The sequence below is a fragment of the Stegostoma tigrinum genome, chromosome 28 (assembly GCF_030684315.1).
Source record: "Stegostoma tigrinum isolate sSteTig4 chromosome 28, sSteTig4.hap1, whole genome shotgun sequence".
Taxonomy (NCBI): domain Eukaryota; kingdom Metazoa; phylum Chordata; class Chondrichthyes; order Orectolobiformes; family Stegostomatidae; genus Stegostoma; species Stegostoma tigrinum.
In genome coordinates, this window is record NC_081381.1 from 31,846,674 (window position 1) to 31,874,061 (window position 27,388).

The following is a 27,388-nucleotide window of genomic DNA, read 5'->3' on the forward strand; positions in this document are numbered from 1 at the left end:
ACCCCATCCCCCTCTCTGATGAAGGGTCTAGGCCCGAAACGTCAGCTTTTGTGCTCCTGAGATGCTGCTTGGCCTGCTGTGTTCATCCAGCCTCACATTTTGTTCCTTTGAATACAAAGCCCACTTTGCAGCTTCCCACTGCCTTCCAGCTCTCTGCAGAACAGCATACCTTGATAAAAAAAACCTTTCCATTTGTTTGTGCTCACCAATTTGAGGGATGTTGGTGTAGTGTGGTACACTTTCTAAATTAAACACCCAGTGTTCACATCAAGCACACATCATGCACTCCTGGGTCTGATCCTTCTGCACTGTCTCATCAAACATTGCCAGGTGATCAAAAGCACATATTAGGTGTATATTAAAAATTGAAATAAATTATTAACTACACCAGTTAAAAAGAGTAAAGTTCTTCTACACATCCTGAAAATATGTCTCGGTTTCATATTCAGAAGAATACTAAGGTGATATTTTAATATTTTGTACACATTCTAACTGTTGCTGCTTTTACTGGGATTGCCAAGTCAGTGCTCAAACTCACCAAGAACACGTTCTCTCGATCTGGTTCACTCGCTGAGCTTTTTCGTTTTCTGCAGGTGTTTCATTACTCTGCTTAGTAACATCAAAAGTGCAGCCTCCGATGAAACGCTGTTGTGTTTTCCTGCCTGGTATTTAAACTCTGGTGTCCATTGGAGTTGATTACCTCAATTCCGTTTTTTCTTCGCAGTGCTGTATATAGAAGGTCTGATTCTACGTGTTTATTGATGGCCTTCTTGGTGGAGAACCTGGCTTCTAGAAATTCCCATGCTTGTTTCTATTTGGCAGTCCTAGAATTTTGATTATGTCCCAATCTAACTGGTGGTTCTCCTTATCCGTGCCCATGGAGACGAGTGAGTATTGGTCATGCCTTTTTGTTGCTAGTTGGTGTTCATGTATTCTTGTGCCCAGTTTCCTTTCTGTCTGTCCAATGTAGTGTTTGTCGCAGTCCTTGCATGGGATCTTGTCCATCACATTGGTTCTGTCCATATGGCTAAGGGGTCTTTGGTTTGAGTAAGCAGTTGGCATAGGGTTGACGTTGGTTTGTGTGCCACTCTGATGGTCATAGGAGTCTTGTGTTTGGATATGTTGTTGATGTATGGTAATCTAACAATTGTGTCACGGCGTACTGTATCTTCCTGTTGTTTGTGTAATAGGCATCATCGGACCCAGCTGTTCAGGTATCCGTTGTCTCTAAACACTTGGTAGAGATATTCTTCTTCATTTTGGGGTAGTTCCAGGTTGCTGTAGTGTGTTGTCGCTTGTTTAAATAGTGTTTTCACACAACATCATTTGTGGGTGTTGAGGTGGTTACTATTGAAATTCAGGACTTGATCCATGTGTGGCCTTTCTGTGTACCTACATCGGAAATTCCCCTTTGGCCCTGAGTTCTACCATGATGTCCAGGAATGGGAACTATTCATTCTTTCCTTCTTCCCTCGCAACAAAAAGGCATCACCAATACTCACCCGTTTCCATTCACACGGATAAGGAGAACCACCAATTCAATTGGGACAACACCAAGATCCCAGGACAGGCCAAACAGAGACAAGCACAGGAATTTCTAGAAGCCTGGTTCTCCACCAAGAAGGCTATCAACAAACATGTAGAATTAGACCCTATATGTACACCACTGCAAAGGAAAACTGGAAATGAGGTAATTAACTCCATCGGACCCAGAGTTTAAATACCAGAAGGGAAAACACCATGGCACTTCATCAAAGACTGCACGTAATGAAACGTGTGCGAATTAATGAACCAGCTTGGCGAGCAAACCAACCACAGCATCCACAACCCGAGCTACAAATCTACGCAAGAACCTTATTCAACAAGTACTAGATAGCAATTGCCCCCATCTCATTTCATATAGGATCCATGAAGGAACTTGCAACCTGCCAATCAGACCGGTTGTGAACAGCATCCTCAATGTGTACTGCACAAATAGGACCCACAAAAGATATCCAGAATCACGTTGTGCACAGTTTTATTTTTGTCACATCCAGAATACATAAAACATGCAGCTGTGAGCATTTCCTGAGCTCCACACAGTCTCAGATCTGACACTTTGGTAACTTTTGCTTTTTTGACTTCTGATTCAACCAAACAATTAGAACAAGCCATGGTAGCATTGGCTTTGCACACTTATTCATGAGCAATCTTTGACTTAAAGCATTGGTTGTTTGCTGAAGTTGAGAGGCTGAGTAGCCTTACAACAGCAACGTTAGACTCCTAACTCATTGTGATGATATAAAAAAGAAACTGGACGAAAGTTGTATCAAACTAAACCAATGGAATGGAATGGGATCTCCAAAACATATATGATGTTACTGACCTCTGATCAAAACAGTGTATTGATTTTCCATAAGGCAGGAACTGAGTTAATTTATATTGCATCATAGCGTCTAGACTGTTTAATTTCCCACTGAAAGTGCCTTTCATTGTAATCTTCGTGTCCTTATACTGAATTTTGAAACACCCAGGAAAGCTGAAACTGCCAATGACAAATGCCTAAAGGATCACTAGTCCTGCCCGCACTGGGGATCACTGTCCTCCTTGAAACCACTGTGTGCCTTCCATTGTGTTCCTGTAACAAAAAAAGAAAATTAAATGAAGAGTTGTGAACAAGGGTTGAATTTTGCTTTTTTAAAATCACTTCAATGGGAAGTTGCTAATCGATGAAATTTCAACAAAGCAAGGGACTAGTTTAACCAAACTTCAAGCCATGTTTGTAATTAGTTCCTGTAGGAGTACCTGAAGGTGGTGACCTAGGCCCAACTATCTTCAGCTGCTTCATCAATGACCTTCCTACATCATAAGGTCAGAAGTGGGGATGTTTGCCAATAATTGCACAATGTTCAGCACCCATTCATGCAGTTTTCAGCACTTTTCTCATGCAGTCCAAATTGTTCTTCCCTTTTAAATTTGATATTCTATATGTGTCATTTTCTGTATTCTTTCATAGGATGTGGGTATTATGGCTAAACCAGCATTTATTGCCTGTCCCTAGTTGCCTTTGAGAAGGTGGTGATGCACTGCAGTCCCCATGCTGTGGTTTGACCCACAATGCCTTTAGGCAGGGATTTCCAGGATTTTGAACCAGCAACAGTGAAGGAATGACAACATATTTCCAAATCAGGATGGTGAGTGGCTTAGAGGGGATCTCGAAGGTGGCTGTGTCCCATGCATCTGCTGGTTTTGTATTCATAGGTAGAAGCACTTATGGGTTTTGAAGGTGATGTCTAAAGAGCTTTGGAAAATTTCTCCTGTATATCTTGTAAATAGAATCTTATAGCATGAAAACAGACCTTCAGTCCAACTCATCTGCACTGACCAGATATCCTATTTTGACCTAGCCTCGCTTGCCAGCATTTGGTCTATATGCCTGTAAACCTTTCCTGTTCATGCACCTGTCCAAAAGTCTTTTAACTGTTGTGTCTGTACTTGCATTGACAATTTCCTCTGGCAGTTCATTCCACATATGAACCACTCTCTGTGTGAATAAGTTGCCCATCAAGCCCCTTTAAATCTTTCTCCTCTCAACTTAAAAATATGCCCTCTAGGTTTGAACTCCCCAACCCTAGGGAAAACACCTCTGTTGTTTACCTTATCTATGCTTCTCATGATTTTATAAACCTCTAAGAGGTCACCTTTCAACCTGGTACACTCTACTGAAAAAAGTCCCAGCCTATCCAGACTTCCCTTATAAATCAAATGATCCAGTCCCAGCAACATGCTTATAAATCTTTTCTGAAATCTCTTCAATTTAATAATATCCTTCCAATAGCAGAGTGACCAGAAAACTGCACACAGTACTCCAAAAGTAGCCTCGCAACCACCCTGCAAAGCTGCAACATGATGTTCACTGAACATCAGTGGTGGAGGGTGTGAATGTTTGTAGATGTGTCAATCATTGGACTGCATTATCCTTGATATTGTCAAGCTTCTTGAGTGTTGCTGGAGCTGCACCCATCAAGACAAATGAGAAGTATTCCATTCTGACCTATGACTTGGGCATCAGGAGGTTAGTTACTCACTGAAGGATTCCTAGCTTCTGATCTGCTGTTATAGCCAAAATATTTATATAGTTAGTGCAGTTCAGTTTCAGGTAATTCCCAGAATGTTAATCATGGAGAATTCAGTGATGGTAAAGCCATTAAATGTCAAGAACCGATGGTTAGATTTTCTCTTGATAAAAATAATCATTGCCTCATTCTTGAGTGGCACAATTGTCACTTGTCACTTGTCAGCCCAATTCTGGATATTGTTCAGGTCTTGCTGTATTTGAACATGGATTACTTCAACATTGGAGGAGTTGTGAACAGTGCTGAACACTGGGCGATCATCAGTGAATATCCCCACTTATAACCTTATCATGGAGGAAAGGTCATTGATGAAGCAGCTAAAAATTGTTGGGCCTAGGCCTCTAGACCTGAGTAACTTCTGCAGAGATGTTCTGGAGCTGAGATTACTGACTTCCAAAAACCACAATCATCTTCATATGTGTTTGGTATGACTTCAATCAGCTGTGAGCTTTTCCCCAGTTCCCATTGAGTCCAATTTTGTTAGGGTCCTTTAATGCCAAACTTGATCAAACATATCCTCGAGTCAAGGGCAGTCTACCACCCCAGCTGTGGAGTTTAACTTTTTTGTTTGTGATTGAATTAAGACTGTAAAGATGTCAGGAGCTGATAGCCCTGGCAAAACCCAAACTGGATGTCAAGTTATTTCTAAGCAAATTCTGCTTGATGAAATGTTTCTACAGCAAGTCTCTTTTTTTCAGTAATGTCCCACATAACTGCATTGCCATGTTCATCCCAATGTGTGGACTCGGCTTTAGACTTGAAAGCCATGTGATCTCATGTGAGAGACAGATGCAAAACACCAGGTCAATTTGGGAATTCAAATCTGGATCATTCTTCTCTGACCATGTTAATTGATAAGTCTGGGTCAGGAGATAACCTGGTTCTACCAATGCCATGCAGGGGAAAAGAACTTGTAAGTCAGTCCATTGAGATGGGAACCAATGAAACAAAGTGAAGGTGTAAAAGTGATGGTTGCATTAGGTGGTTTTAATGTGGATGTACATGAAAGACTAAAAATATTAGAACAGAAAACAGAATGACCACGGTATGTTGGGTTCTAAGAAGGGGTCACCAGACTCAAAATGTTAACTGCTTTTTTTTCTTCATAGATGCTGCTGAGCTTTTCCAGCAACTTCTGTTTTTGTTCCTCATTTACAGCATCTACAGTTCTTTCACTTGACCATTAAATAAGATATGTAGGACCTAAAAGCAAGATCCTCAACCTCTTCCAAACAAAACTTAAAGACAGTTATGTACCTAGAACGGAATATACTTTGAAATAACCATTAACACATATAACTCAGCGACTACAACAAAAGTTTAATTTCCACTTCTCTCCATCTTCTAGGTTTGCCCTGTGTTCTGCCTATCCCCACTTTTACTGTGTAAAGATTCATAACCCCACATTCCCACAGCCTGATCTGTCAACATTGTTATTGGTACCACTTCATAAAATGGAAATAATGTTTCAAGAAAGGCAGGCAAACTTTTTTTAAACAAAGTACCTAGTAAAATCAAATTTTAAAATTGGAATAGTTGTAAATCAAAATAGCATGTAATGCCTATTGTTAGTCACTATTGTTAGTCCCCATTAGCTACTCACCTTCCTAGCCAGATCATTACCAACTCCTTTGTCTATCCAACTGCTCTTCTCTTCCTTTGGACTCTATCCTCACCTATTGTTTACTCCTTACCTCCTCCTCCCATTCTATCTTCTGCATACAAACCAACATTTTCCTAGCTATCATCAGTTCTGAAAAGGGTCACCAGACCTGAAGTGTCAACTCTGATTTTTCTTCACAGATGTTGTCAGAATTGCTGAGCTTTTCCAGCAACTTCTGTTTTTGTGGCATGTAGTGCCCACTGCTCGAAGAAAGCATAGAGCAAATTGACAACAACATGAAAAGGTGTCCATTGGCACAAATAGAAAATGATAGGCTTGCAGCTCCTGACAGACATTGGAAAGATGAGAATATATCATCAATGAAGGCAATCAAATATTAATTAATATGGTATTGTGTTATTGGTCACAAGTTAAAAGAAATTGTACAGTGGCCCATTGCCAAAACAATATTTTGACAGTGTGTACAAATTTACGCTTTTGATTTCTACTTAAGTCTCTGTTGGTGAGGATGCAGAGAAGAAAGGCAAGGTGCCAAACTATAAGGATTTTTAGAAAGGCATAAGTTAAATTACAGGAAAGATGTTGCAGAATTTAAAATACAGAAAATATTGGACGCTGATGGCCAGTTAATATAGGTGATGGACAAACGGCCGATGGACGGGAGCCCAGGAAAAACAGTATTGGCTACATTAGCATGCACATATGCAGTCGTGGATTGTACAATTGAGAAGGAAGACAGATATTGTGCTCTAGTGGAGTCACTTATCCCACCAATAGACGTCCACAATGCATTGAAACAAACACACTCTGTATAAATTGCAGATGAAAATCATATTTTAAAAATAGCTAGATTTAAACCGGCAAAATATTCAATCAAAGAAATCTAAAATAAAAATAGCAAGTGTTGGAAAAAACTCAGTAGGTCTGGCAGCTTTAATGAAGATAGAACCACTGTTAATGTTTTGAGTCCAACGTGGTTCTTCTTTGGAACAGATATAATTTACCTTATCATTTATTTATACTGTATGTGTAAAAACAATCAAGCAGTCCTGTGTTATGAAGAATATAAGAACTAGGAGCAGGAGCACGCAATTCAGCCCCTGGAGCCTGCTCCTCATCTCTGTTTTAAATCAGCTACTCCTTATCCTAAAAGCATGACCTCTTGTATAGATGGTCCCACATGAAGAAAATCCTCCTTACATCTATTTTGGCAATTCCCATTTAGCATCTTATATACTTCAATTAGATCTCCTATCATTCTTTTAAACTGTACAAAGTATAGGCCTAAACTGATTAATCACTCTTCATAAGACATGTTTGACTTGAAATATTAACTCTGTTTCTCTCTCCACAGATGTTGTCAGACCTGCTGAGTTTCTCCAACACTTTCTGTTTTTATATTCAATCAAATTCATTTAAAATTAAATGATGTGAAATGAAATGAAACAAAGTGAGAACTGGGAAACCGCCATGGACTGTTCCAAAAAAAAAGGATCGTGCCATTCCCTGTTCTCTTAAATATCCACTTCTGATTCCTCACAAGTTCATCCCACACATTCACCAACTTTTGCATAAAGTAGTTAAATGCAACCTATTTCTGTGCTTAACCTCTTCTAAATTAAGCCTATATCCTGACAATCCCAAACAATTATCCACTTTCTTAAGCTCTTGAATAATATCTCCCATCAGCCTTCTCTTGCTCAAAGCCCCAGGCTCTTAAACCTAACCCAGGAAGCCAGTTGCCTTAAACCTGATATCAGATTGTTTTCCCACTTTGCACTGTAATCCCGGTCTTGGATTTGCTTACTATAGTACCACACTGAGAATTGTACACATATGTCCAAGGGTGACTAGACCAGCAACTTCTACACAATCATCAAATGTGATTTTGCTTTAGCTCTTTGGCCACATGATCCATTTAGTTATATGGTGCTCTACAGGTTTCAGTGAGCTACCTATTAACATCCACAATTCTCTTTTCTGGGTTTATTTTATATTCCCGCTGTTTATTTTATTCCACTGGTCTTATGGTTTTGCATTTTTGTCTATTGGATGGCATTGGACATTCAGCAGTCCATTTCCTTAACATTAAATTTGGATCCTTTCTGATCTGTTCTTTATGTTCCCTTTGTTTAAAGCATTCCCACTCAATTTGGGATTAACTAAAATTTAAACAGGTTTGTATCTGTACCAAAAGACCATATTATTTATTTACACTGTGTGTGCCCATATAAGATTTTAAACTAAGATCCTGTCTCAGGTAGTAAAAATCTCCTTTGGTTTCTTGCACAACTCTTTTTTTTGCTCCACCATCGTCAGCAACATCTTCAGGTGCCTAAACTCTCCACTCTAGATTTCCCTCATTAAGCCCTTTGCCTTTCTTACCATCATCTAACCTTTTAAGGTGCACTTTTGAAACTATTTCTTTGACAAAGTTTTTGCCTAGCTATCCTAATAATTTTATGTGGTTCAGTATCACATTATGCTTCACTTCCATGAAGATTTTGGGATGTTTTACCACGAGTGGTAGTACTGCACATAAAAGCACAAATTGCTGTTTTGTTAATGGAAATACAGTGGGGAAATTCTTTCTGATGCCTCGTTTAACAATCCCTTGCTTGCTGAATTCACTTGGCACTTTGGAATGTCTAAAGTCACAAAAGGTACCATGGAAATACAAAAGAAGGCCCCTACCACCTGACCTCTCTGGCACCCTGACTCCTTGGCATGTTGATGAAGTTTTATTTAGTTTAGTTTGGTAAACTTGGTTGGCATGGACTGGTTGCACCAAAGTGTCTGTTTCTGCGCTACATGACTTTTTGACTCTTTATTTTGTTTCTCTTCTACCATTTATTCTCACACAGCACAATCATCCAGTTCATCCTGAAGATAGGGTTGAAGTTTGAGGCCCAAATACAGGGGAGTCTCAAGCTTCTTTGTTTGGCCATTTTTCTCACATGTCACCAATTATAATCTTGACCTGTATGAATCTAGAGAATGAGGGGTTTCTTTCTCTCTGTCCTGAAGTGATTTCTAGGGAACACCCCAGGGTTCCTGAGTGCTCCAATGTAACTTACCCATGTGATCGCATGGAACCTAAGACTGTTGACAGGCTGACCAAACATTTGCCTACATCCTGACCATTCATCTGTAATGGTCAAATGTTGCCTAAAAGAAGGATGCAAGAGGTTCCAGGCTAGGGAGAATGGGAAAGGGAAGTGTTGAATGTTTTTTTAAGCATCATTTTGTGGAGTGATTGAATGGTGACTTCAGGAAATTGGATGGCAATTGTGGTTGATGTTTGTAATTGAGGTGGCTTAATAATATTGCTGGGAACTTGCAGATAGTTGGGACTTGTTGGATTCTTTTGGAGATTTGAATATAATGGCTGGAGATTTTGGGCAACATTAAGAGAGGGTTTGGAGGTATAAATGATATTGAAGATATTGGTGGCAAGTCGGGAAACCTCGGGCATTTAGGAATATTTTGAGTTATTGGTTATGTACAACATTAATGAGCTATTTGCATTTCTTCGTGTAGGATTCAAATAATTTGCAATATTTAGGAATATTTTCCTAGGGCTATTTGCGAAGCTCAGTCTCTGCTCGGGCAGCCGCCAGAAGCCACCAGTAGACGGTGTTGTCTTAAGCAGGCGGAGCCTGGACTTTCGACCCTGAACCTGAAACCAACAGAGCGGCGTGGAGCTTGGAAATGTGGCGCTTTCTGCGATGGTGCATTCCAAACTTCGGGTGGATTTCCCTGACTTCCAAATCCATTGACAGCCTGCTGCAGGGTGAGGAGGAGGCCAGGCTGCGGAAGAGGGGGAAGCATTGGGCTTTAAGCTGAACGAGTTCTCAATGAGATTCTGTTTCATTCTAACCCCGCTTTCTGTTCCCAGGTGTGATCGCGGCATGTGCTGTCTCTATCCTCAACCGTTTGCTGAGGATTCACCTCCACATCCAGCTCTTGAAGTAAGTTTCTTTGTTTTTATTTCCCCTTCCTTGAGCTTGGTTCTGTCGGTTTCTCGGAGAAAGACTTTCTGTCGGCTTTTATTCAGTCTGCTGATGAATTCGTGTCAAATCCCAATCAGCTTCAGCTGGTTACTCACGGAGGCCAGACTAGTGCGAGGGGAATGAACCTTAACATTTTAAATAGCTACCTCTCTGGGATAGAGAGTCGCAAAGACTGTGCAGAACTGTTCCAGCACCTGTGAATGCCGGTCAAAGTTTTTTTTTGTGAATAAAGTATATTTTTTGTCATAAAAATTGGAGAGGTTGTTTGCAATTTTAGAATTGCTGTGCTGCGGTGGTACAGTGTGTACCTCAGGCTTAAAGTCTGCGTTCAAGTGCCACAGCATGTCTGAACAGGTTGATGAAAATAACAATCAGGTCACTGCAAATAAAAACTCCAAACCACTTTTTCAGATTTTAGAGGGCTCTAGTGGTGCAGGGGTGGTGTCCCTACCTCCGAGACATAGGGCTGGGCTGCTCCAGTGGTGTGTTGTGACATACAGTCATTTCATTAGATTAGATTCCCTACAGGCCCCACAAGTCCACACCGCTCCTTGAAGCATCCCACCCAGAGCCAACCCCATCCCCCATAACCCACACACCGCTGACCACTTCGGGCAATTTAGCATAGTGATCCACCTAGCCTGCGCATCTTTGGACTGTGGGAAGAAACCGGAGCACCCAGAGGAAACCCACGCACAGTGAGAATGTGCAAACTCCACACAGATAGTCGTGCGTGGCCCAGATCCCTCTTAAACCCTTCCCATTCATATATCTGTCCAGACGCTTTTTAAATGTTGTAATTGTACCAGCCTCCAACGCTTCCTCTGGCAGCTCATTCCATACACACACCACTGTGTGCATGAAAAAGTTCGCCCCTTTTAAATCTTTTTTTAAATCTTTCCCCTCTAACTTTAAACTTATGTCCTGTAGTTTTGGATTCCCCCACCCCAGGGAAAAGACCTTGTCTATTCACCCTATCCATCCACCTCATGATTTTATAAACCTCTATCAGATCACCCCTCAGCCTCCAATGCTCCAGGGATAAAAGCCCCAGCCTATTTAGCCTCTCCATACAGCTCAATGCCTCCAACCTTGCAACATCCTTGTAAATATTTTCTGAATGCTTTCGAGTCTCACAATAGCCTTCCTATCCAAAGGCGATCAGAATTGTACGCTGTATTCTAAAAGTGGCTGAACCAATCTCCTGTACAGCTACAACTCCCAAACTCAATGCTTTGACCAATAAATGCAAGCGTACCAAAAGCCTTCTTCACTATCCTGTTTTCCATGGGACTCCACTTTCAAGGAACCATGAAGCTGCACTCCAAGGTCTCTTTGTTCAGTAGCACGCTCCAGGACCTTACTATTAAGTGTATAAGTCCAGCTCTGATTTGCCTTCCAAAAATGCAGCACCTCATTTATTTAAATTAAACTTGGTCTGCCACTCCTTGGCCCATTGGCCCATCTGATCAGGATCTCGTACTCTGAGGTAACCTCCTTCACTCTTCACTACACTTCCAATTTTGCTGTCATCTGCAAACCATACCTCCCATGTTTACATTCAGATCCTACTATAAATGACAAAAAGCAGTGGACCCAGCACTGATCCTTCTGGCACACCTGCTGGTCACAGTCTCCAATCTGAAAAGCAACCCTCCACCACTACCCTCTGTCTTCTATCTTTGAGTCAGTTTTGTATCCAAATGGCTCGTTCTCCCTGTATTCCATGTGATCTAACCTTGCTAACCAGTCTACCCTGAGGAACCCCGAATGCCTTACTGAAGTCCATATAGATTACATTTTTTGCCTTGCCCAAATCAATCCTCTTCATTACTTCTTCAAAAAACTCAGTTGTTAGTGGGACAAAATTTCCCACATATAAAGCCATGTTGACTACCCCTAATCAGTCCTTGCCTTTTCAAAAAACATATAAATCCTGTCCTTCAGGATTCCCTCCAACAACTTGTGCACCACACCGATGTCAGGCTGACAATTCTGTAGCTTCCTGGCTTTTCCTTACCACCTTTCTTAAATAGTGGCATCACGTTAGCCAACTCTGAGCAATTTGATTAAAAATGTAGACGGCTAAATACCTTTAAGTTTCAATTCAAGTCCAGTGTGCAAATCTGGCACAGTTCATAAAATTAACAGAGAGGTTGAGAGTGAACCTCAGGTTTTGTGAGGCTAACCGCAAAGTTGTGCAGGTTATTCATCAGAATTGATAAATCTCCCTCGGCATAAGTTGCTGAGTGTTTTTTTTAATGTTAAAAGCAGCATTCACATCTAAACTCGCTGTTATTTTGGCAGCATATCTAAAGCAATATTTGTAAGCAAAGGCCTCATTGCATCTGTTCATGTCTTTATGTTTAATATGACTATTAAAATTCACGTGGTAACACTAACTAGTTCATTCACCCCCTTAATAAAACCCTTCACAACCAATTCCTCACCTCTAGCCGCCAGCTAATAGCACTCTCTGGCAGATCCTGTCTACCTCACTATAACTTCGACATCCACATCATCTGAAACATGGTTCATGGAGCAGTGTGAAGGAGTTACTGCAGTCAGAAATGTGTGGCAACACTCTGACATGCAATACTGATTGCCCAGTTCAAGGTAAAGCGGTTGACTCTTTTCTCATCCATTATTATCTTGTAACTCTGAAATTGGATGAATTAAGAGCTGATGTAAGGCTTTTAGCCCCTCTCCAGTGTACTGCACCGGGCAATAAGCTTTCCCACCTGGCCCCCATTATCCTTGTTTTCCTTGTCAATCCAAACATTTTTACAACCTTCTGGGCTCCAAATTGAGTTCAACATGTTCAATTTGTAAATGCATTGATTCCCTTTCTTCTGGCTTTGCTGCATTCTCTGTCACCATGCCCTCTCTTTCCTCCCAGCATTCCAGTGGGACTGCTTTTTCTTTTCACTCTGGCAGTTAGACACACCACTGTTCTGCCATTCTCACATTCTGATCACTTAATCTGAACTGTCAACATCCTTTCTCCCCCAGCATTCCAACACTCCCACCACCCCTGCTTGTTGCATAAATGCAGCCCCCTCCACCCTTCACTCCAGCTCTGACGAAGACTCATTTAGACTCCATGTTAGTTTGCTCTCTCTCCATGGGTGCTGTCTGACCCCCTGTGATCGCCAGCATATTTTTTTTGTTTTCAGTCAAATCTGTCTAATTCAGCCTTAATACTGCGTGTTTCATTGTAGCATACTTTACAAAACCCCAAACCTTCAATACAACATTTCCAGATATGCCATATATTCCTTTATCGTAGTTGTCAGTTATATTGTCACACTCCTCATTGTAGCAATTTCGGATATATCTCAGAATTACAGTTAGTACTGTCTCCAAAATGCTCACGTTCTTCAATATTTGATTGAGCCTGCGCTCTTGTTGCAGCACTCTAATAGATATTGTCAAGTAACTGCCATGATATTGGACATATTCCATATTTGGCTTCATGGGTCAGGCCCATTGTACAAAATTTAGAATCATGTACATCCGTTTTTTTTTCACCGTGTCAAGTATTTCACTCATCATGTGATAAACAGACACAGTAGTTCCTGTTTTTGCTTTTTGAGAATCAGAACTAACTATTCTTAGCTCGAATGAAGACAGATTATTTAAATTTTCCAAAATCCATTTGATACACTACTTCCACATACTGTGGAATTCAAACCCAAACCTATATCAAACTCTGCTTTAGAATTTTAATGTCTAAGGTGATATGTGGCAGTTCTCTCTGTAGAATGCAGAGAAAGTAGAAGAAAAATTTATTCTTTTACCCAGCATATGTGATGGTTATTAGTTGCTGACCACTATCACCCTCTTTGTATAAACTTGAGGCCATCCACAACTCTGGATGTATCCTTCCTCGCACCAAGTCCTGTAAACTGATCATTCCAAAGGTCACTTAGCTGCAAGAGATCCTAGTGTTCCAACATCTCAAATTTAAAATTTTCATCTTTGTGTGAAGATTACTTCTTGACCTTTGTTCCTGATTAACTCTGTATCCTCCTACAGCACTTCATTCATTCTGCATTTCTCCAACTCTGGCTATTTGTGTGATCCCACCTACCTTTGTCCCACTGTTGGCAGCTCTGCCTTCAGCTGACTAATCCTGAATTCTGGAATTTTCCAACCCCTGCCCTATCTCACCACTTTAATTCTCCCTTTTCCAGTAGGACACTCCTTAAAACCTGTTTCTTTGATAAAGTTTTTGGCCAACTGTCCTCATGTCTCCTTTTTTGGATCGGTGTCAATTTCTCGAAGCAATCACTGTAAAATAACATTTTACAACATTAGAGGTGCGATACAACCACAGTTTGTTGTGGAATAAATACTGGGTAATCAGTCACATGATGTAATCATTAACTTTGAACAGAGAGGTATCTTTGTGACTGAGAAATTGACTTCAGTTTTGGAAGCAAAGAAGTCTGTGAGTGCTTCCCATTTCAGTTTACAGCTTACTGTTCCTCCTTTATTTTCTTTGTTGCCTTTGAATGTATTTCCCAGACACCTAATACTACTTATGGCTCCATTTCTTAACACAGTTGAACACATGAACTAGGGGCAGGAATAGGCCCCTAAAACCTGCTCTGTCATTTAATAAGATCATGGTTGGTCAGATTATTCCATGTTCCCATCTACCCTGATAACCTTTCACTTTTTCATTATCATGAATCTACCTACGTCTGCCTTAAAAGTAGTCAAAGGCTCTGCTTCCACCACCTTTTAGAGGAAGAGAGTTCCAAAGACTTTCAACCCTCTGTCAAAACAAAATCATTATATCTTAGTCTTAAACTGGCTTAATTTTAAACAGTAACCCCTGGTTCTAAATGCTCACAGAAGAGAAAACATCCTTTCCACATCTCCAGTGTCAAGGCCCCTCAGGATCTTGTATATTTGAATCAGGTTTCCTTTTACTCATCTAAACTCCACTAGATAAAGGCGTAGCCTGTACAACCTTTCCTTAAAAAACAGTCCCCCCATTCTCTGTTTTGGTACAGTAAACCTCTTCTGAACTGCTTTCAAAGCATTTCCATCTTTCCTTAAATAAGGACATTAACACTGTACACAGTACACCAAGTATGATCTCACTAATACCCTGTACAACTGCAGCTCCCTACATTTGTAATAAATTTCTCTCTCCGTCACTATATTTCCTCAGCAGGTTCTTTTCTTATCCCACAAAGCCACTTCTAAGACTTTATTCTTCCTAATCATCGTCCACATGCTGCCTTTTTAGTAACATCTTCAGCAAGTGTGAGATCCTCCTTTGTACATGCACTCAGTTTTATTTCTTTTCCATTAGCATTGGCTTCAGAGCTACAGTTGACACGTTTGATTGTCAGTCTGCTCTTCGATCCTGAATGATTCATAACTTCCAGCAGATCGACATACAACATTTTATGCCCTACCTTCATTCCTATTATTGCTTTGATGATCAGTTGCTCTAAAGTCATTCTTATTCAGATGAGATGTTAAACTAGTGTCTTGCCTTGATGCCTCTCATGGCCGTTTATGAACACATGGCAGTATTGAAACAAGAGTGAGGAATTAACCCAGCTTCCTGGCTAACATTCCTTATATAAAACCAGGGAAAATAAGTAAAAAATTTAATTCATATTACTGCTTTTAGCAGATCTTCCTATGTGCAATACAGCTAACAAAAAATAATTAATTGTGTGTAAAGTGTTTTGAGTTATCCCTGAGAGAGAACCCATAAGACTGGTGTGTTCTGTGGTAATTGTTTGCTGCTTCTTATTTGTAGACTGGCAGAAAATGTTCAAATAGCAATTAAAAAGGCATTGAAAAGTTCCTCCTTTTCATCCTGAGAAATCATTGGAAACAGAGGAGAGGGAAGCAGGGAGTGTTGAGAATGAGATTTCATCCCACCATGAGAAAGCAGAATGGAAATCAGTCATCCCAGAGCCATCCTCTGGTCCTGCCAGCAACTGCTCGAAGTGTAGACAAAGCACAAACTCTCCAGGCTCCTGTGGTGAAGACAGTGAAGAATGTAGGTGGAAAACAAAAAGTTTGAATCAGTGATGAGGAAAATCTGCCATTTTATTGTTTCAGTGAACCTACCCGAGCTGGGGTCAGAGCTGCAAAATTGAATTCCCGGCGACAAATTCTGGATTCTGTATATTTTTGCATCCTGACCATCCTGTTCTCTGTTGTGGGATACAGAGTATCTTCTCTGATGGTACTTGAATTCTCCCTTCGAATCATTTCTACACTGCTTTCCAACAAAGATGTAAGTTTCTTTGGTTTTATTATGTTCCACAGGGTGACGCACAGAGTCAGTGAGTAATATTCGCAAGATCCCTGCCCATCCGGATTATAGGATTCAAAGGCCACATTAGGTAACCAGTCACAGTGATACTGATGTAACTGCAGGAGATTCCAATACTGGGAGATAAGAACTAGTGGTGAATTGCAGGCTAAGTACATATTGGCTGTTACTCATGCCTCGTGCCATTTTGGTGTGACTCTTTCTACTCTTAGAGCCATTAGTTGCAGGATCTCACAGGAACTCTACAGTGTTTTAAGTTTTCAACATTAACCACCCTACAAGACTCAAATTCCCTTTCTTGCTGGAGTAGTCTCTCTTCAACAGGCAGAACATTCACCTGAGCAAACCCCCCAATTAGATTCTTATTTTCAGGTGTTCTTTCCTCACATGCAATTTTTCTCTCCTCCTTTCCTGCCTCTTGTTGAGGTACTGTATCAGATTTCTATTGCCATCCAAGTACTCATTCAAATGGCTGCTCGTTGTGTGTGAGACCTGAGGGTGAGTGCGAATGGACTGTTCCCTGCTAGAAGTGGGGCTCAGTTGTTCCTGTTCGTATCTGGGGTCAGTATGTCAGAGTCTTGCACATGGGAGTCTCTGCATACCAGTCAGAAGCAGGAACCCTGATTTTTACCGTTCACAATTCCAGATGTGCCTAGATCAGTTGTAACCCCTGCTGTTGTTAGCCAAACCATGTAATGCAGAGCAGTGATCAGACTTGGAATCTTGCTATGCAGCTTAGAGCACTTATCAGCTAGGCTGTTTGGTTAGTGTCAGAGTCAAAAGTTGAAAGTTAGTGCAGACATGAAAATTGAAAGAGTACAATCTAAGAACCAAGTTGCAAGGAAAGAGCTGAAGGAAATGGGCTTTTAAGTCCTTGAAACAACTAATAACTGAAAATCAAACAGAAACCCAGCCATGCCGGATCTTCACCGTACCCCCCGCAGACCTGCCTGTTAGTGAGGATAAATGATCAGTCCTCAGTTAAGGACTCACCTTTATCCCCTTCCACCCAAACCTCAACGAATACCGCTCACATTTGGATGTTGAACAGTTTTTCTGCCGCCTCTGTGTTTACTTCTTTAAACGTGAGCCTAACCCCCCTCCTCTACAGACCCCTTCTCCCGCCTCGAACACACCTTGTCCTCCTGGACACCACCCCAAAGCCTCCTGCCCTCCCTCGACCTCATCATCTCCAACTGCCGTTGAGACATCAATCGCCTCAACCTCTCCACCTCCCTCACCCACTCCAACCTCTTCCCCCACAGAATGTACAACCCTCCGCTCCTTCCGCTCCAATCCCAACCTCACCATAAGACCTGCGGACAAGGGAGGCGCAGTTGTAGTATGGTGCACTGACCACTACATTGCAAGTTCCCTGACGCTTGCTCCTACCGCCCCCTTGATCATCACCCCACCGCCAACCACCAAAACATCATCTCCCAGACCATTCACAACTTCATCACTTCTTCAGGTGACCTCCCACCCACAGCCTCCAACCTCATTGTTTCCCAACCCCACACTGCCTGTTTCTATCTCCTTCCCAAAATCCACAAACCTGCCTGCCCTGGTCGACCCATTGTCTCCATCTGCTCCTGCCCCACTGAACTTATCTCCACTTATCTTGACTCCATTTTCTCCCCAAAGGTCCAAGAACTCCCCACCTACGTTCATGACACCACCCATGCTCTCCACCTCTTCCAAAACTTTCAATTCCCCGGTCCCCAACACCTCATCTTTACCATGGACACCCAATCCCTATACACCTGCATTCCCCATACAGATGGCCTAAAGGCCCTCCGTTTCTTCCTGTCCCGCAGGCCTGACCAGTCCCCCTCCACTGACACCCTCATCCGCTTTGCTGAACTTATCTTCACCCTTAACAACTTTTCTTTCAATTCCTCCCACTTCCTACAGACAAAGGGGGTAGCCATGGGTACCCACATGGGCCCAAGCTATGCCTGCCTCTTTGCAGGATACATGGAACAATCCCTCTTCTGGAGCTACACTGGCCCTATCCCCCACCTCTTCCTCTATTACATCGATGGCTGTATCGGCACCGCCTCGTGCTCCCACAAGGAGCTCGAACGGTTCTTCCACTTTACCAACACCTTCCAACCCAACCTTAAATTCACCTGGACCACCTCTGATACCTCTCTCTCCTTCCTGAACCTCTCTGTTTCCATCTCTGGCAATCACCTGGAAACCGATATCCATTTCAAGCCTACCGACTCCCACAGCTACCTAAAATATACCTCCTCTCACCCACCTTCTTGCAAAAATGCCATTCCCTATTCCCAATTCCTTTGCCTTCATTGCATCTGCTTCCGAGATGAGGCATTCTACTCCCGGACATCCCAGATGTTCACATTTTTCAAGGACCGCATCTGTCCCTCCTCAGTGGTCAAAAATGCCCTTGACCGTGCCTCTCGCATTTTCTGCAACTCATCCCTCACACCCCCTCCCCGCAATAACAACCAAAACAGAACCCCCCTCGTCCTTATACTACCCCACCAACCTCCGGATCCAACGCATCATCCTCTGGCACTTCTGCCATCTGACCCCACTATCAAAGACCTTTTTCCCACCCGACCCTTATCCACCTTCCGGAGGGAGCACGTTCTCCATGATTACCCTTGTCCACTTGACACTTCCCACCAGCCGCACCACACACAGCACTTTTCCATGCATCTGCAGGAAGTGCTACACCTGCCCCTACACCTCCCTCTTCACCCCCATCCCAGGCCCCAAGAAGACCTTCCACATCAAACAGATGTTCACCTGCACATCTGCTAATGTGGTATACTGCATCCGCTGTTCCCAATGTGGCCTTCTCTACATAAAGGAAACCAAGTGGAGGCTTGGAGACCGCTTTGCAGAACACCTTTGCACGGTTCGCGACAAACGACTGCACCTCCCAGTCGCGAACCAGTTCAGCTCCCAACCCCCCTCCCATTCCTTGGACAACATGTCCATCCTGGGCCTCCCACAGTGCCACAAGGCCACCCGAAGGTTACAGGAATAGCAACTCACATTTCACTTGGGAACCCTGCAGCCCAATGGTATCAACGTGGACTTCACAAGCTTCAAAATCTCCCCTCCCCTGACTGCACCCCGAAATCAGCCCAGCTTGTCCCCACCTCCTTAACCTGTCCTTCTTCCCACCCATCCACTCCTCCCACCTCAAGACCCACCTCCATCTCCTACCTACTAGCCTCATCTCATCTCCTTGACCTATCCATCCTCCCTGGACCAACCTATCCCCTCCCTAACTCCCCACCGATACTCGCCTTTACTGGCTCCAACCCCTCCTGTTTGACCTGTCTGTCTCCTCTCCACCTATCTTCTCCTTTATCCATCTTCTATCTGCCTCCCCCTCTCTCCCTATTTATTTCAGAATCCCCTTCCCATCCCCCATTTCTGAAGAAGGGTCTAGACCCGAAATGTCAGCTTTTGTGCTCCTAAGATGCTGCTTGGCCTGCTGTGTTCATCCAGCCCCACGCTTTGTTATCTTGGATTCTCCAGCATCTGCAGTTCCCATTATGTCTAGACCCCGAAACATCAGCTTTCCTGCTCCTCTGATGCTGCTTGGCCTGCTGTGTTCATCCAGCTCTGCACATAGTTATAATCAGAAAATCTGGAACATCACAGATAATTCATTGTAAGCAACAGGTACAGAGCATGAGTATGTAAATGGACAAGTTGTGACCAGAGGTAACAGGGGTCCAAAGGGACAGGCAACTGTTTTCTTGTCTATAAAGTTAATTTGTTATTAATTTGAACACAACCAGATATAAGAAGTGTAAGACTGAACTTTTAAACTGGCTTTCAGGGAACCTTCAGGACACAGATTTTCCTATTGTGCCAGTTCTCCGTGGGATGTGGGATGACAACCAGCCTGAGCTTCCTGAATGATGGGGCTCCTCACTCGACACTAAGCTTGACGCTAAGTACTGGCCTTGCCGGCATCCTCATGTGGTATGTATGGAAACTGGCAAAGCACATCAACACAATGTATGAATTGCACAGTAAAGAGCGGTACTGTGGGGTGTGCATCCTGCTCCTGACCACCTGGCATCGGATTCCTAGGCTGCTGTGCAATGCCTTGAAGGTTGTGTTCATCGTGGCCGATATGGCAGCCATCTTCCTCATTAACAGTGACTTCATCACCACATCCGAGGCAATAAGATTTTGGACTCCCCTGACCATCTGCTACACCCTCCTGGTTATTTACATGCAAGGTGAGAATTGGTGGTTAGTGACACGGGAAATTGTTATCAATCTGGTAGATTACTGTGAATTCAAAGGGGGAAGCCAAGACCATCTATCCTTACTCTGCAGTGACTTAAAGGACTACCTGGTATGATACTATGCTGTACACGGCAGTAAGGTTATAGGTTCTATACACCGTTTGTATTGAGTTGACTGCTCTAAGCCAAGGATGGCTGTTGGAATTTTGGTATCTCAGCATTAAAGAACATGGGAGAGAGGTTCTTGTGATGCAGTGCTGATGTCTCTATCTCTGAACCAGGAGGTCCAGATTCAAGTCCCACCTGCTACAAAAATGTATCATTGTGTATCAGAACAGATTGATAAGAAATATCTTGCAGAGGAGTCGGGGGTGGGGTGGAGGGGTGCAGGATAAATCCGCCAAGGTTCTAAACCTGATCTGTACCCAGTGACCCTTTTCAGAGGTTGTGCAGTGTGGATGAGGGGTGTGGTAGGATCAAGTCAGCCGTGAAACACTCGTGAAAGAATATATCCTATCAAGACTTATTGCTGAGGAGCATGTGTAACGTTGGGACGAAATACTGTGTGATAGCCAACAGCTGTGGAACTTGTGCCACGGGGAAGGAACTTGTGTCCTTGGGAAAGGAAAGGGAGAAATGAGACAAACATGGTAATTCTGTCAAAATTTCAATTTGACCTCCCTGCTTTGAAAACAAAATCTTGTTGCTTTCTATTCTAGTTAACTGGCTACTTAACCCTTCAATGTACTTGCCTGTCTATAATCTGTGGAAAACTTGAAATGTGGAAGTTTAGAAAGAATTGTAAACCAAGAGAGCTAAGTGCAGTAGGAATTATAATCAGCAAAAGGGAGATATTCTTTGCAACTATGAAGAGAAATGATAAGAACCAGGAGGTTGTTAGAAGATGGTGGAGCCCTAAGATGCCCCAGCACTGTATCCTTTGTTGAATTCATAGCTCTGCTGTTTAACCTCCCATCCTTCCTATATGCCTCCGTCCCTTCTTCTATTGTAGCAGAACCTTTAGTTTCCTCTTGATACACTTTGTTAATCCTCTCTAAACATACTCATCTTTTAAAAACTCTTTGATCCAGCTTTCATGTATTAATTTCTTCCTTCCTGTTTAGTGTTTTGTTTCTGTATCCCTTTTGGGTAGTATTGTCAGACTCTGAAACATCTTCACCTGGTATATCACTCACTCAGCCATTATCATCAAGCCAGGGGATCAACGCTGGTTCAATGCAGAGTGCAGGAGGGCATGCCAGGTACAGCACCAGGCATACCTGAAAATGAAGTGTCAATGTAATGAAGCTACCAGTCGTGACTTGTGGTGGACAATTAAACGAATCACTGGAGGAGGAGGTGCCATAAAAATCCTTAATGATGGAAGAGCACAATACATCTGTGTAAAGGATAAGGCTGAAGCATTTGCAGTAACCTTCACCTAGAGTGCCAAGTAGATGATCCACCTCAGCCTCCTCCACTGGTCCCCAGGATTACAGATACCAGTCTTCAACCTATTCAGTTCAGTCCGCGTGATACCAAGGAATGGTTAGAGGCGCTGGATACTGCAAAGGCTATGGGCCCTAACAACATTCTGGCAATAGTACTAAGACCTGTGCCCCAGAACTTGCCACTGTCCTAGCCAAGCTGTTCCAATGCAGTTACAACACGGGCATCTACCTGACGATGGGGAAAATTGCCCAGGCATGACCTATTCATAAAAAGCAGGACTAATCTGTCCTAACCAACTACTGCCCCATCAGTCCACTTAAAATCATTGATAAAGGGATGGAAGGTGTCATCAACAGTGCTATAAAGCAGCAGTTTGGGTTTTGTCAGGGATGTAAAGATCCTGACTTTATTACAGCATTTGTTCAAACATGGTCAAGACAACTTAATTCCATTCAACTGATTTGATTCCAGTTTTGCTAGAGCTCTGTGATGCAACAATCAGTATCAGAGGGCTGGTTGGAGTCATACCCAGCATATAGGAAGATGGTTACTGTTATTGGAGGTCAGTCATCTCAGCTCCAGGATAACAAAGTGTGGAGACCATAAGACATAGGAGTGGAAGTAAGGCCATTCGGCCCATCAAGTCCACTCCACCATTTAAATCATGACTGATGGGCATTTCAACACCACTTCCCTGCACTCTCCCCATAGCCCTTGATTCCTTCTGAGATCAAGAATTTGTCGATCTCTGCCTTGAAGGCATCCAACGTCCCGGCCTCCACTGCACTCTGCGGCAATGAATTCCACCTAGCCCACCACTCTCTGGCTGAAGAAATGTCGTCTCATTTCAGTTTTAAATTTACCCCCTCTAATTTTAAGGCTGTGCCCACGGGTCCTAGTCTCCCTGCCTAACGGAAACAACTTCCTAGCATCCACCCCTTCTAAACCATACATTATCTTGTAAGTTTCTATTAGATCTCCCCTCAACCTTCTAAACTCTAATGAGTACAATCCCAGGATCCTTAGCCGTTCATCATACGTTAAACCTACCATTCCAGGGATCATCCATGTGAATCTCTGCTGGACACGCTCCAGGGCTAGTATGTGCTTCCTGAGGTGTGGCCCAAAATTGGACACAGTATTCTAAATGGGGCCTAACTAGAGCCTTATAAAGCCTTAGAAGCACATCGCTGCTTTTATATTCCAACTCTCTTGAGATAAACGACCCTTCTAGGCCTGAAACATCAGCTTTTGTGCTCCTCTGATGCTGCTTGGCCTGCTATGTTCATCCAGCTCTAGACTTTGTTATCTCAGATTCTCTAGCATCTGCAGTTCCCATTGTCTCTGATCTCAGCTCCAGGACATCTATGCAGGGGTTCCTTAGGGTAGTGTCCTAGGCCAAACCATCTTCAACTCCTTTTATCAATGACCTTCTATCTATCATAAAGTCAGGTGGGGATATTTGATTGCACAATGTTCGGCGCATTAACAACTCCTCAGACATTGAAGCTGTCCATGTTCAAATGCAAAAAAATCTGGACAGTATCTGTATTTAGGCTGACAAGTGGCAAGTAACATTCACGACACACAAATGCCAGGCAATGACCACCTTCAATAAGAGACAATCTAATTACCACCCCTTGACATTCAATGGTGTTGCACTCACTAAATCCTCCAACATCAACAGTGACCAGAAACTTAAAATGACTTATCACATGAACACAATGGCCACAAGAGTAGGTCAGAGGCCAGGAATACTGCAATGATTAAGTCACGTCCTGACTCCCCAAAGCCTGTCCACCATATGTGAGGTACAAGTCAAGAGTCTGATGGAATACTCCCCACTTGCCTGGATGAGTGCAGCTCCAACAACATTCAAGAAGCTTGACAGAATACAAGAGAAAGTAGCTTGCAAGGTGCACTGCAGAAATTCACCAAAGATCCTCTGACAGCACCTTCCAAACCCACAACCACTTCCATCTAAGGACAGGCAGCAGATACATGGGAGCACCATCGCCTGCAAGTTCTCCTCCAAGCCCTCACCATCCTGACATGGAAATACATCACCATTCCTTCAGTGTAGCTGGGTCAAAATCCCGAGATTCCCTCCCTAAGAGTGTTGTGGGTCTACCTTACAGCACATTCAGTGGTTCAGGAAGGCAGCTTGCAACTACGTTCTCACGGGCAATGAGGAACAGGGAATAAATTTGGGCCAGCACAGAAACACCTTCACCCCACGAGTGAAATATACTAGGCTCATTTAACCATGTTTATCGCAGTCTATCAACATACCTATCTATGTTCACCCTCATTTGTTTGTCTTGCTTCCCCTTAAATGCGTCTATCCATGCTATTTATTTCAGCTACTTAACATGGTAGAAACTTCCACATTCTGCTTACCAGGGCATATGAGTATCTCCTTAATTTTTTATTTGACTCGATTTATTATAATCACATGTACCAAGATACAGTTTAAAAAGTATTGTTTTGTGTGCTAAACAGACAAATCATACCTTACATAAATATGGAACAGCATAAAGTGTTAGAGCTGCAGAGAATTGGATTTATTGGATTGATTAGTGACTACATTGTATCAATGGTCTATAATTTTGAATTCACCCACTCTCCCTCCCCACAAAATGGCAAATTTACCACATCAGACCCCTTAATAGTTCTAAAAGCCTTGATCAAGTAATTGCTCGACAGACTAGACCGGCTTTTTTAGAGAAGAATTCAACCTGCTCATGCTTTCCTGATAAATATAACGTCTCAGCTTCAGTGCTGTCTTTTAAAATCATACCAGTTTTAAAATTCTCAAACTTGTTTTCAAATCACTGCACAATTTTGTACTCTCTCTGTCTCCAACTCAACAACCTTCAAAATATCAGCACTCGTCTCATTCTGATCTGTTGAGCATTCCTGATTTTAATTGCTCCACAGTTGGTGGTTATACCCTCAGCTGCTTAGGCCTTTAGAATTCCCCTTTAAAACCTCTCTGCCTATTGACTATTCTTTCTCCTTTTAAGCCATTACCTAAGACCCATTTTGACTAAGGTCATCTGCCCTAATTTCTCCTTATATGGCTTGGTATCTCATTTAGTTTTATAATGCTCCTGCATTGGGACCTTTTATTATGTTAACGGTGCTCTACAAATACAAGCTGTTGTCGTAAATTGTCTTTTGTACTTTTCCCCAGTGCTTCAACATTATTTTTTTTGGAAGACCAGAACTGCTCACAGTAAGTGCAGTTCAATGGAATTTCTGTATAGCAAAAATTCTCTTCTTTTGAATCTGATTCCTGTAGATCTGAACGTAGGTGCTTTGTGAGAATGTCTAAATGGCTTTGTTAACCTATTTTACTACTTGTAATGACTTCTAAATTTCTACCTTTAGATGCCTGGATTTGTAAATGACTTTGGAGCATTTTTTAATGTTAAATGGTTGGATGGTGCAATCCTTTCTATTTTGGTACTGTTGTAAATGATTTCTTTATCATTTTTCAGAGGAGCAGAAGCAGAATCCAACTGAGCAAAGTGTCTACCAGACAGTGGCAGTAAGGATGGGTGGACTCCTGATTTTGACTCTGACAATTGGGAAGTGGATGGACGTGTTCCACGTTGTCCTGTCACTGGTCGGAGAGCTGTTGTGTTTGCTTCAAGTGGGACAAATGCGGGAAGCCTGCAGACAACAAGTACGTAAGGCAGTAGTTTCTTAGCTCCTCCTTCCTACCGGAGGTGACTAGATCAGACCATATCTTAGAAAGGTGTAACCCCTTCCAGAAGTTGATGGCAGGAAACACTGTGGCCAAGAAGCTGATTTTGTTTACAACTTTGAGAGATCCATGCAAAGATTTAGTCCAGTATGTCTCCTCACTATATATAAATTCCATGTCTGTCTTTTAGACGTTTATTTTAATTCTTTTTAAAGTTGATGCTGCGCTTATATTTCCGTTAGCATTTCCTCGTGTAATGATATTCATGTGCCTTTTTAAATATAATTAAGAGCACAGCACAGCAATATTGCTGAAAAAAGGAATATTTGGACCAAAGCTTTATGTCTTAGACTCACAGAACAATTTGCAAGAATATCAATGCAAGGTGAAATCAACATTTGTACTATAGAAAAAGCAAGTGTTGATTGTTTGTCAAGAATATTCTATTTGTTAGTGGTGTCACAGTGGAGAATACACCAATTAATGATGACTGACAATTGACAGCTGTGCTTTTTTAAATTTTAAACCAGGCAGTTTGACTCTGATTTTTCACAGTTAGAGGTCACACGACACCAGGTTATAGTACACAGGTTTATTTGAAATCACAAGCTTTTGGAGTGCTGCTCCTTCATCAGGTGAAGTGAACCCTTTTTTTTGCATTAGAATTTGCCTTCCAATGGGGGTTGAACCCTGAATGTTTGACACAGATGTGAGTGTGCCATCAACTGAGCTACAGTTGACACATTAAAATGTCATTAAACCAATACATATTGTATTTTACAGGATTCCCCAGGAGGCAGTCTCAGTATCGCAGCCTTCAGAACCACAGTAAGACCAACTCAGCAAAGTGCGCAGCTCAGGTCAAGAGTATCTGACACATAAACCATGGATGACTAAAAAGAAAGCAGCTGAATGAGGAATAGACCCAGATCCTGCACTTAGACCTACTGATTTAGCAGCCTGGTGCAGCTTGATCAATGCTGAGCTTCAGCTCCTTTCATTTAGTGTTTACTTGGCTGTTTGTATACTGTAGAAACTTGGAGAGAGGGGTAAAGGTTACAGGCAATCACACTAGGAAGCTACCTTCTCAATATTAGTGTCTGTTGCGCTATATAAATGAAAACTGAGAACATAATCTCAAAACTTTACATTTTCTGCTATCATTGCTTCATTATTACATTAATAATATGGTAATTAAGCCAGGGAGTGAGCATTTCACCTTGAAGCAATATTTCAAACTCCCAGTTAGTCATGTTTCTGTGGAGCAAATGACCAACCCGCACTGCTTAATTATTAAAGCTAAAGGCCACCCCTTGCCTTTTCTTCACCACTATGCTCTGTGGACGAAGGCTACTATAATAAAATGATAAGCTGCCATGTCTGATTGTCTGATCTTGCAGTATGCATTGATCTCAATGGGAGCATTGCTAAAGGTACTACACTTACCATAATCATCCAGAGATAGAAAAGGAAAAAAGTAACCAGAGATCAGTGATCGCTGCTCAAAGTGAGGTGAGGGATAGGATTAGAGATAATGGGAACTGCAGAAGCTGGAGAATCCGAGATAACAAAGTGTGGAGCTGCCCAGAAATAGAAACAGAAATTACTGGCAAAACTCAGAAACATCTTGAGTTCAGTGGCTCTCTATCAGAACTCAAAGTATTAATTCTGCTTCTGCCCTACGAATGCTGTCAGACCTGCTCTGTTTCACCAGCCATTTCTGTTTTGTTTCCGATTTCCAGCACGTTCGGTTCTTTGTTTTATTTCACAAACACACCAAATGAGTTTCCACCGCATCAAGTAAAACTTGGCATTTACAAAGCTGCCAAATTCTCAAATGCATTGATTGACCCTGGAACCTAGGTGAATGCTAATAAGCCTCCTGGGATATGCATCGCGTTGCACCCCAATG

The 27,388-nt window shown here is 42.3% G+C and overlaps 2 protein-coding genes across 4 annotated transcripts in view; one reads left to right on the top strand and one right to left on the bottom strand.

Moving 5' to 3' along the window:
• Positions 1-1,993: 1,993 nt before the first annotated feature.
• bcl2l16 (BCL2 like 16) overlaps positions 1,994-27,388 on the bottom strand; it is an 82,324-nt gene continuing 56,929 nt past the window's right edge. For all 3 annotated transcript variants that reach the window (XR_009442746.1, XR_009442748.1, XR_009442741.1), the window contains one exon: positions 1,994-2,617. The gene's annotated coding sequence lies outside the window, so the exon portion shown is untranslated. The remainder of the gene's footprint in view (positions 2,618-27,388) is intronic.
• tmem82 (transmembrane protein 82) lies at positions 9,407-26,857 on the top strand. The gene is made up of 6 exons (XM_048561154.1): positions 9,407-9,532; positions 9,638-9,710; positions 15,849-16,026; positions 19,895-20,303; positions 25,268-25,455; positions 26,260-26,857. Exons 1-6 carry the CDS (start codon positions 9,451-9,453, stop codon positions 26,356-26,358), a joined length of 1,029 nt encoding a protein of 342 aa, XP_048417111.1. The 5' UTR covers positions 9,407-9,450; the 3' UTR covers positions 26,359-26,857.

Bases quoted from the DNA above. Each gene is read 5' to 3' on its own strand.
- tmem82 (XM_048561154.1), top strand. From the start codon at position 9,451: ATGTGGCGCTTTCTGCGATGGTGCATTCCAAACTTCGGGTGGATTTCC. The intron at 9,711-15,848 runs GTAAGTTTCTTT...TTATTGTTTCAG, and splicing joins CTCCACATCCAGCTCTTGAA to TGAACCTACCCGAGCTGGGG. The intron at 16,027-19,894 runs GTAAGTTTCTTT...ACTGGCTTTCAG, and splicing joins CACTGCTTTCCAACAAAGAT to GGAACCTTCAGGACACAGAT.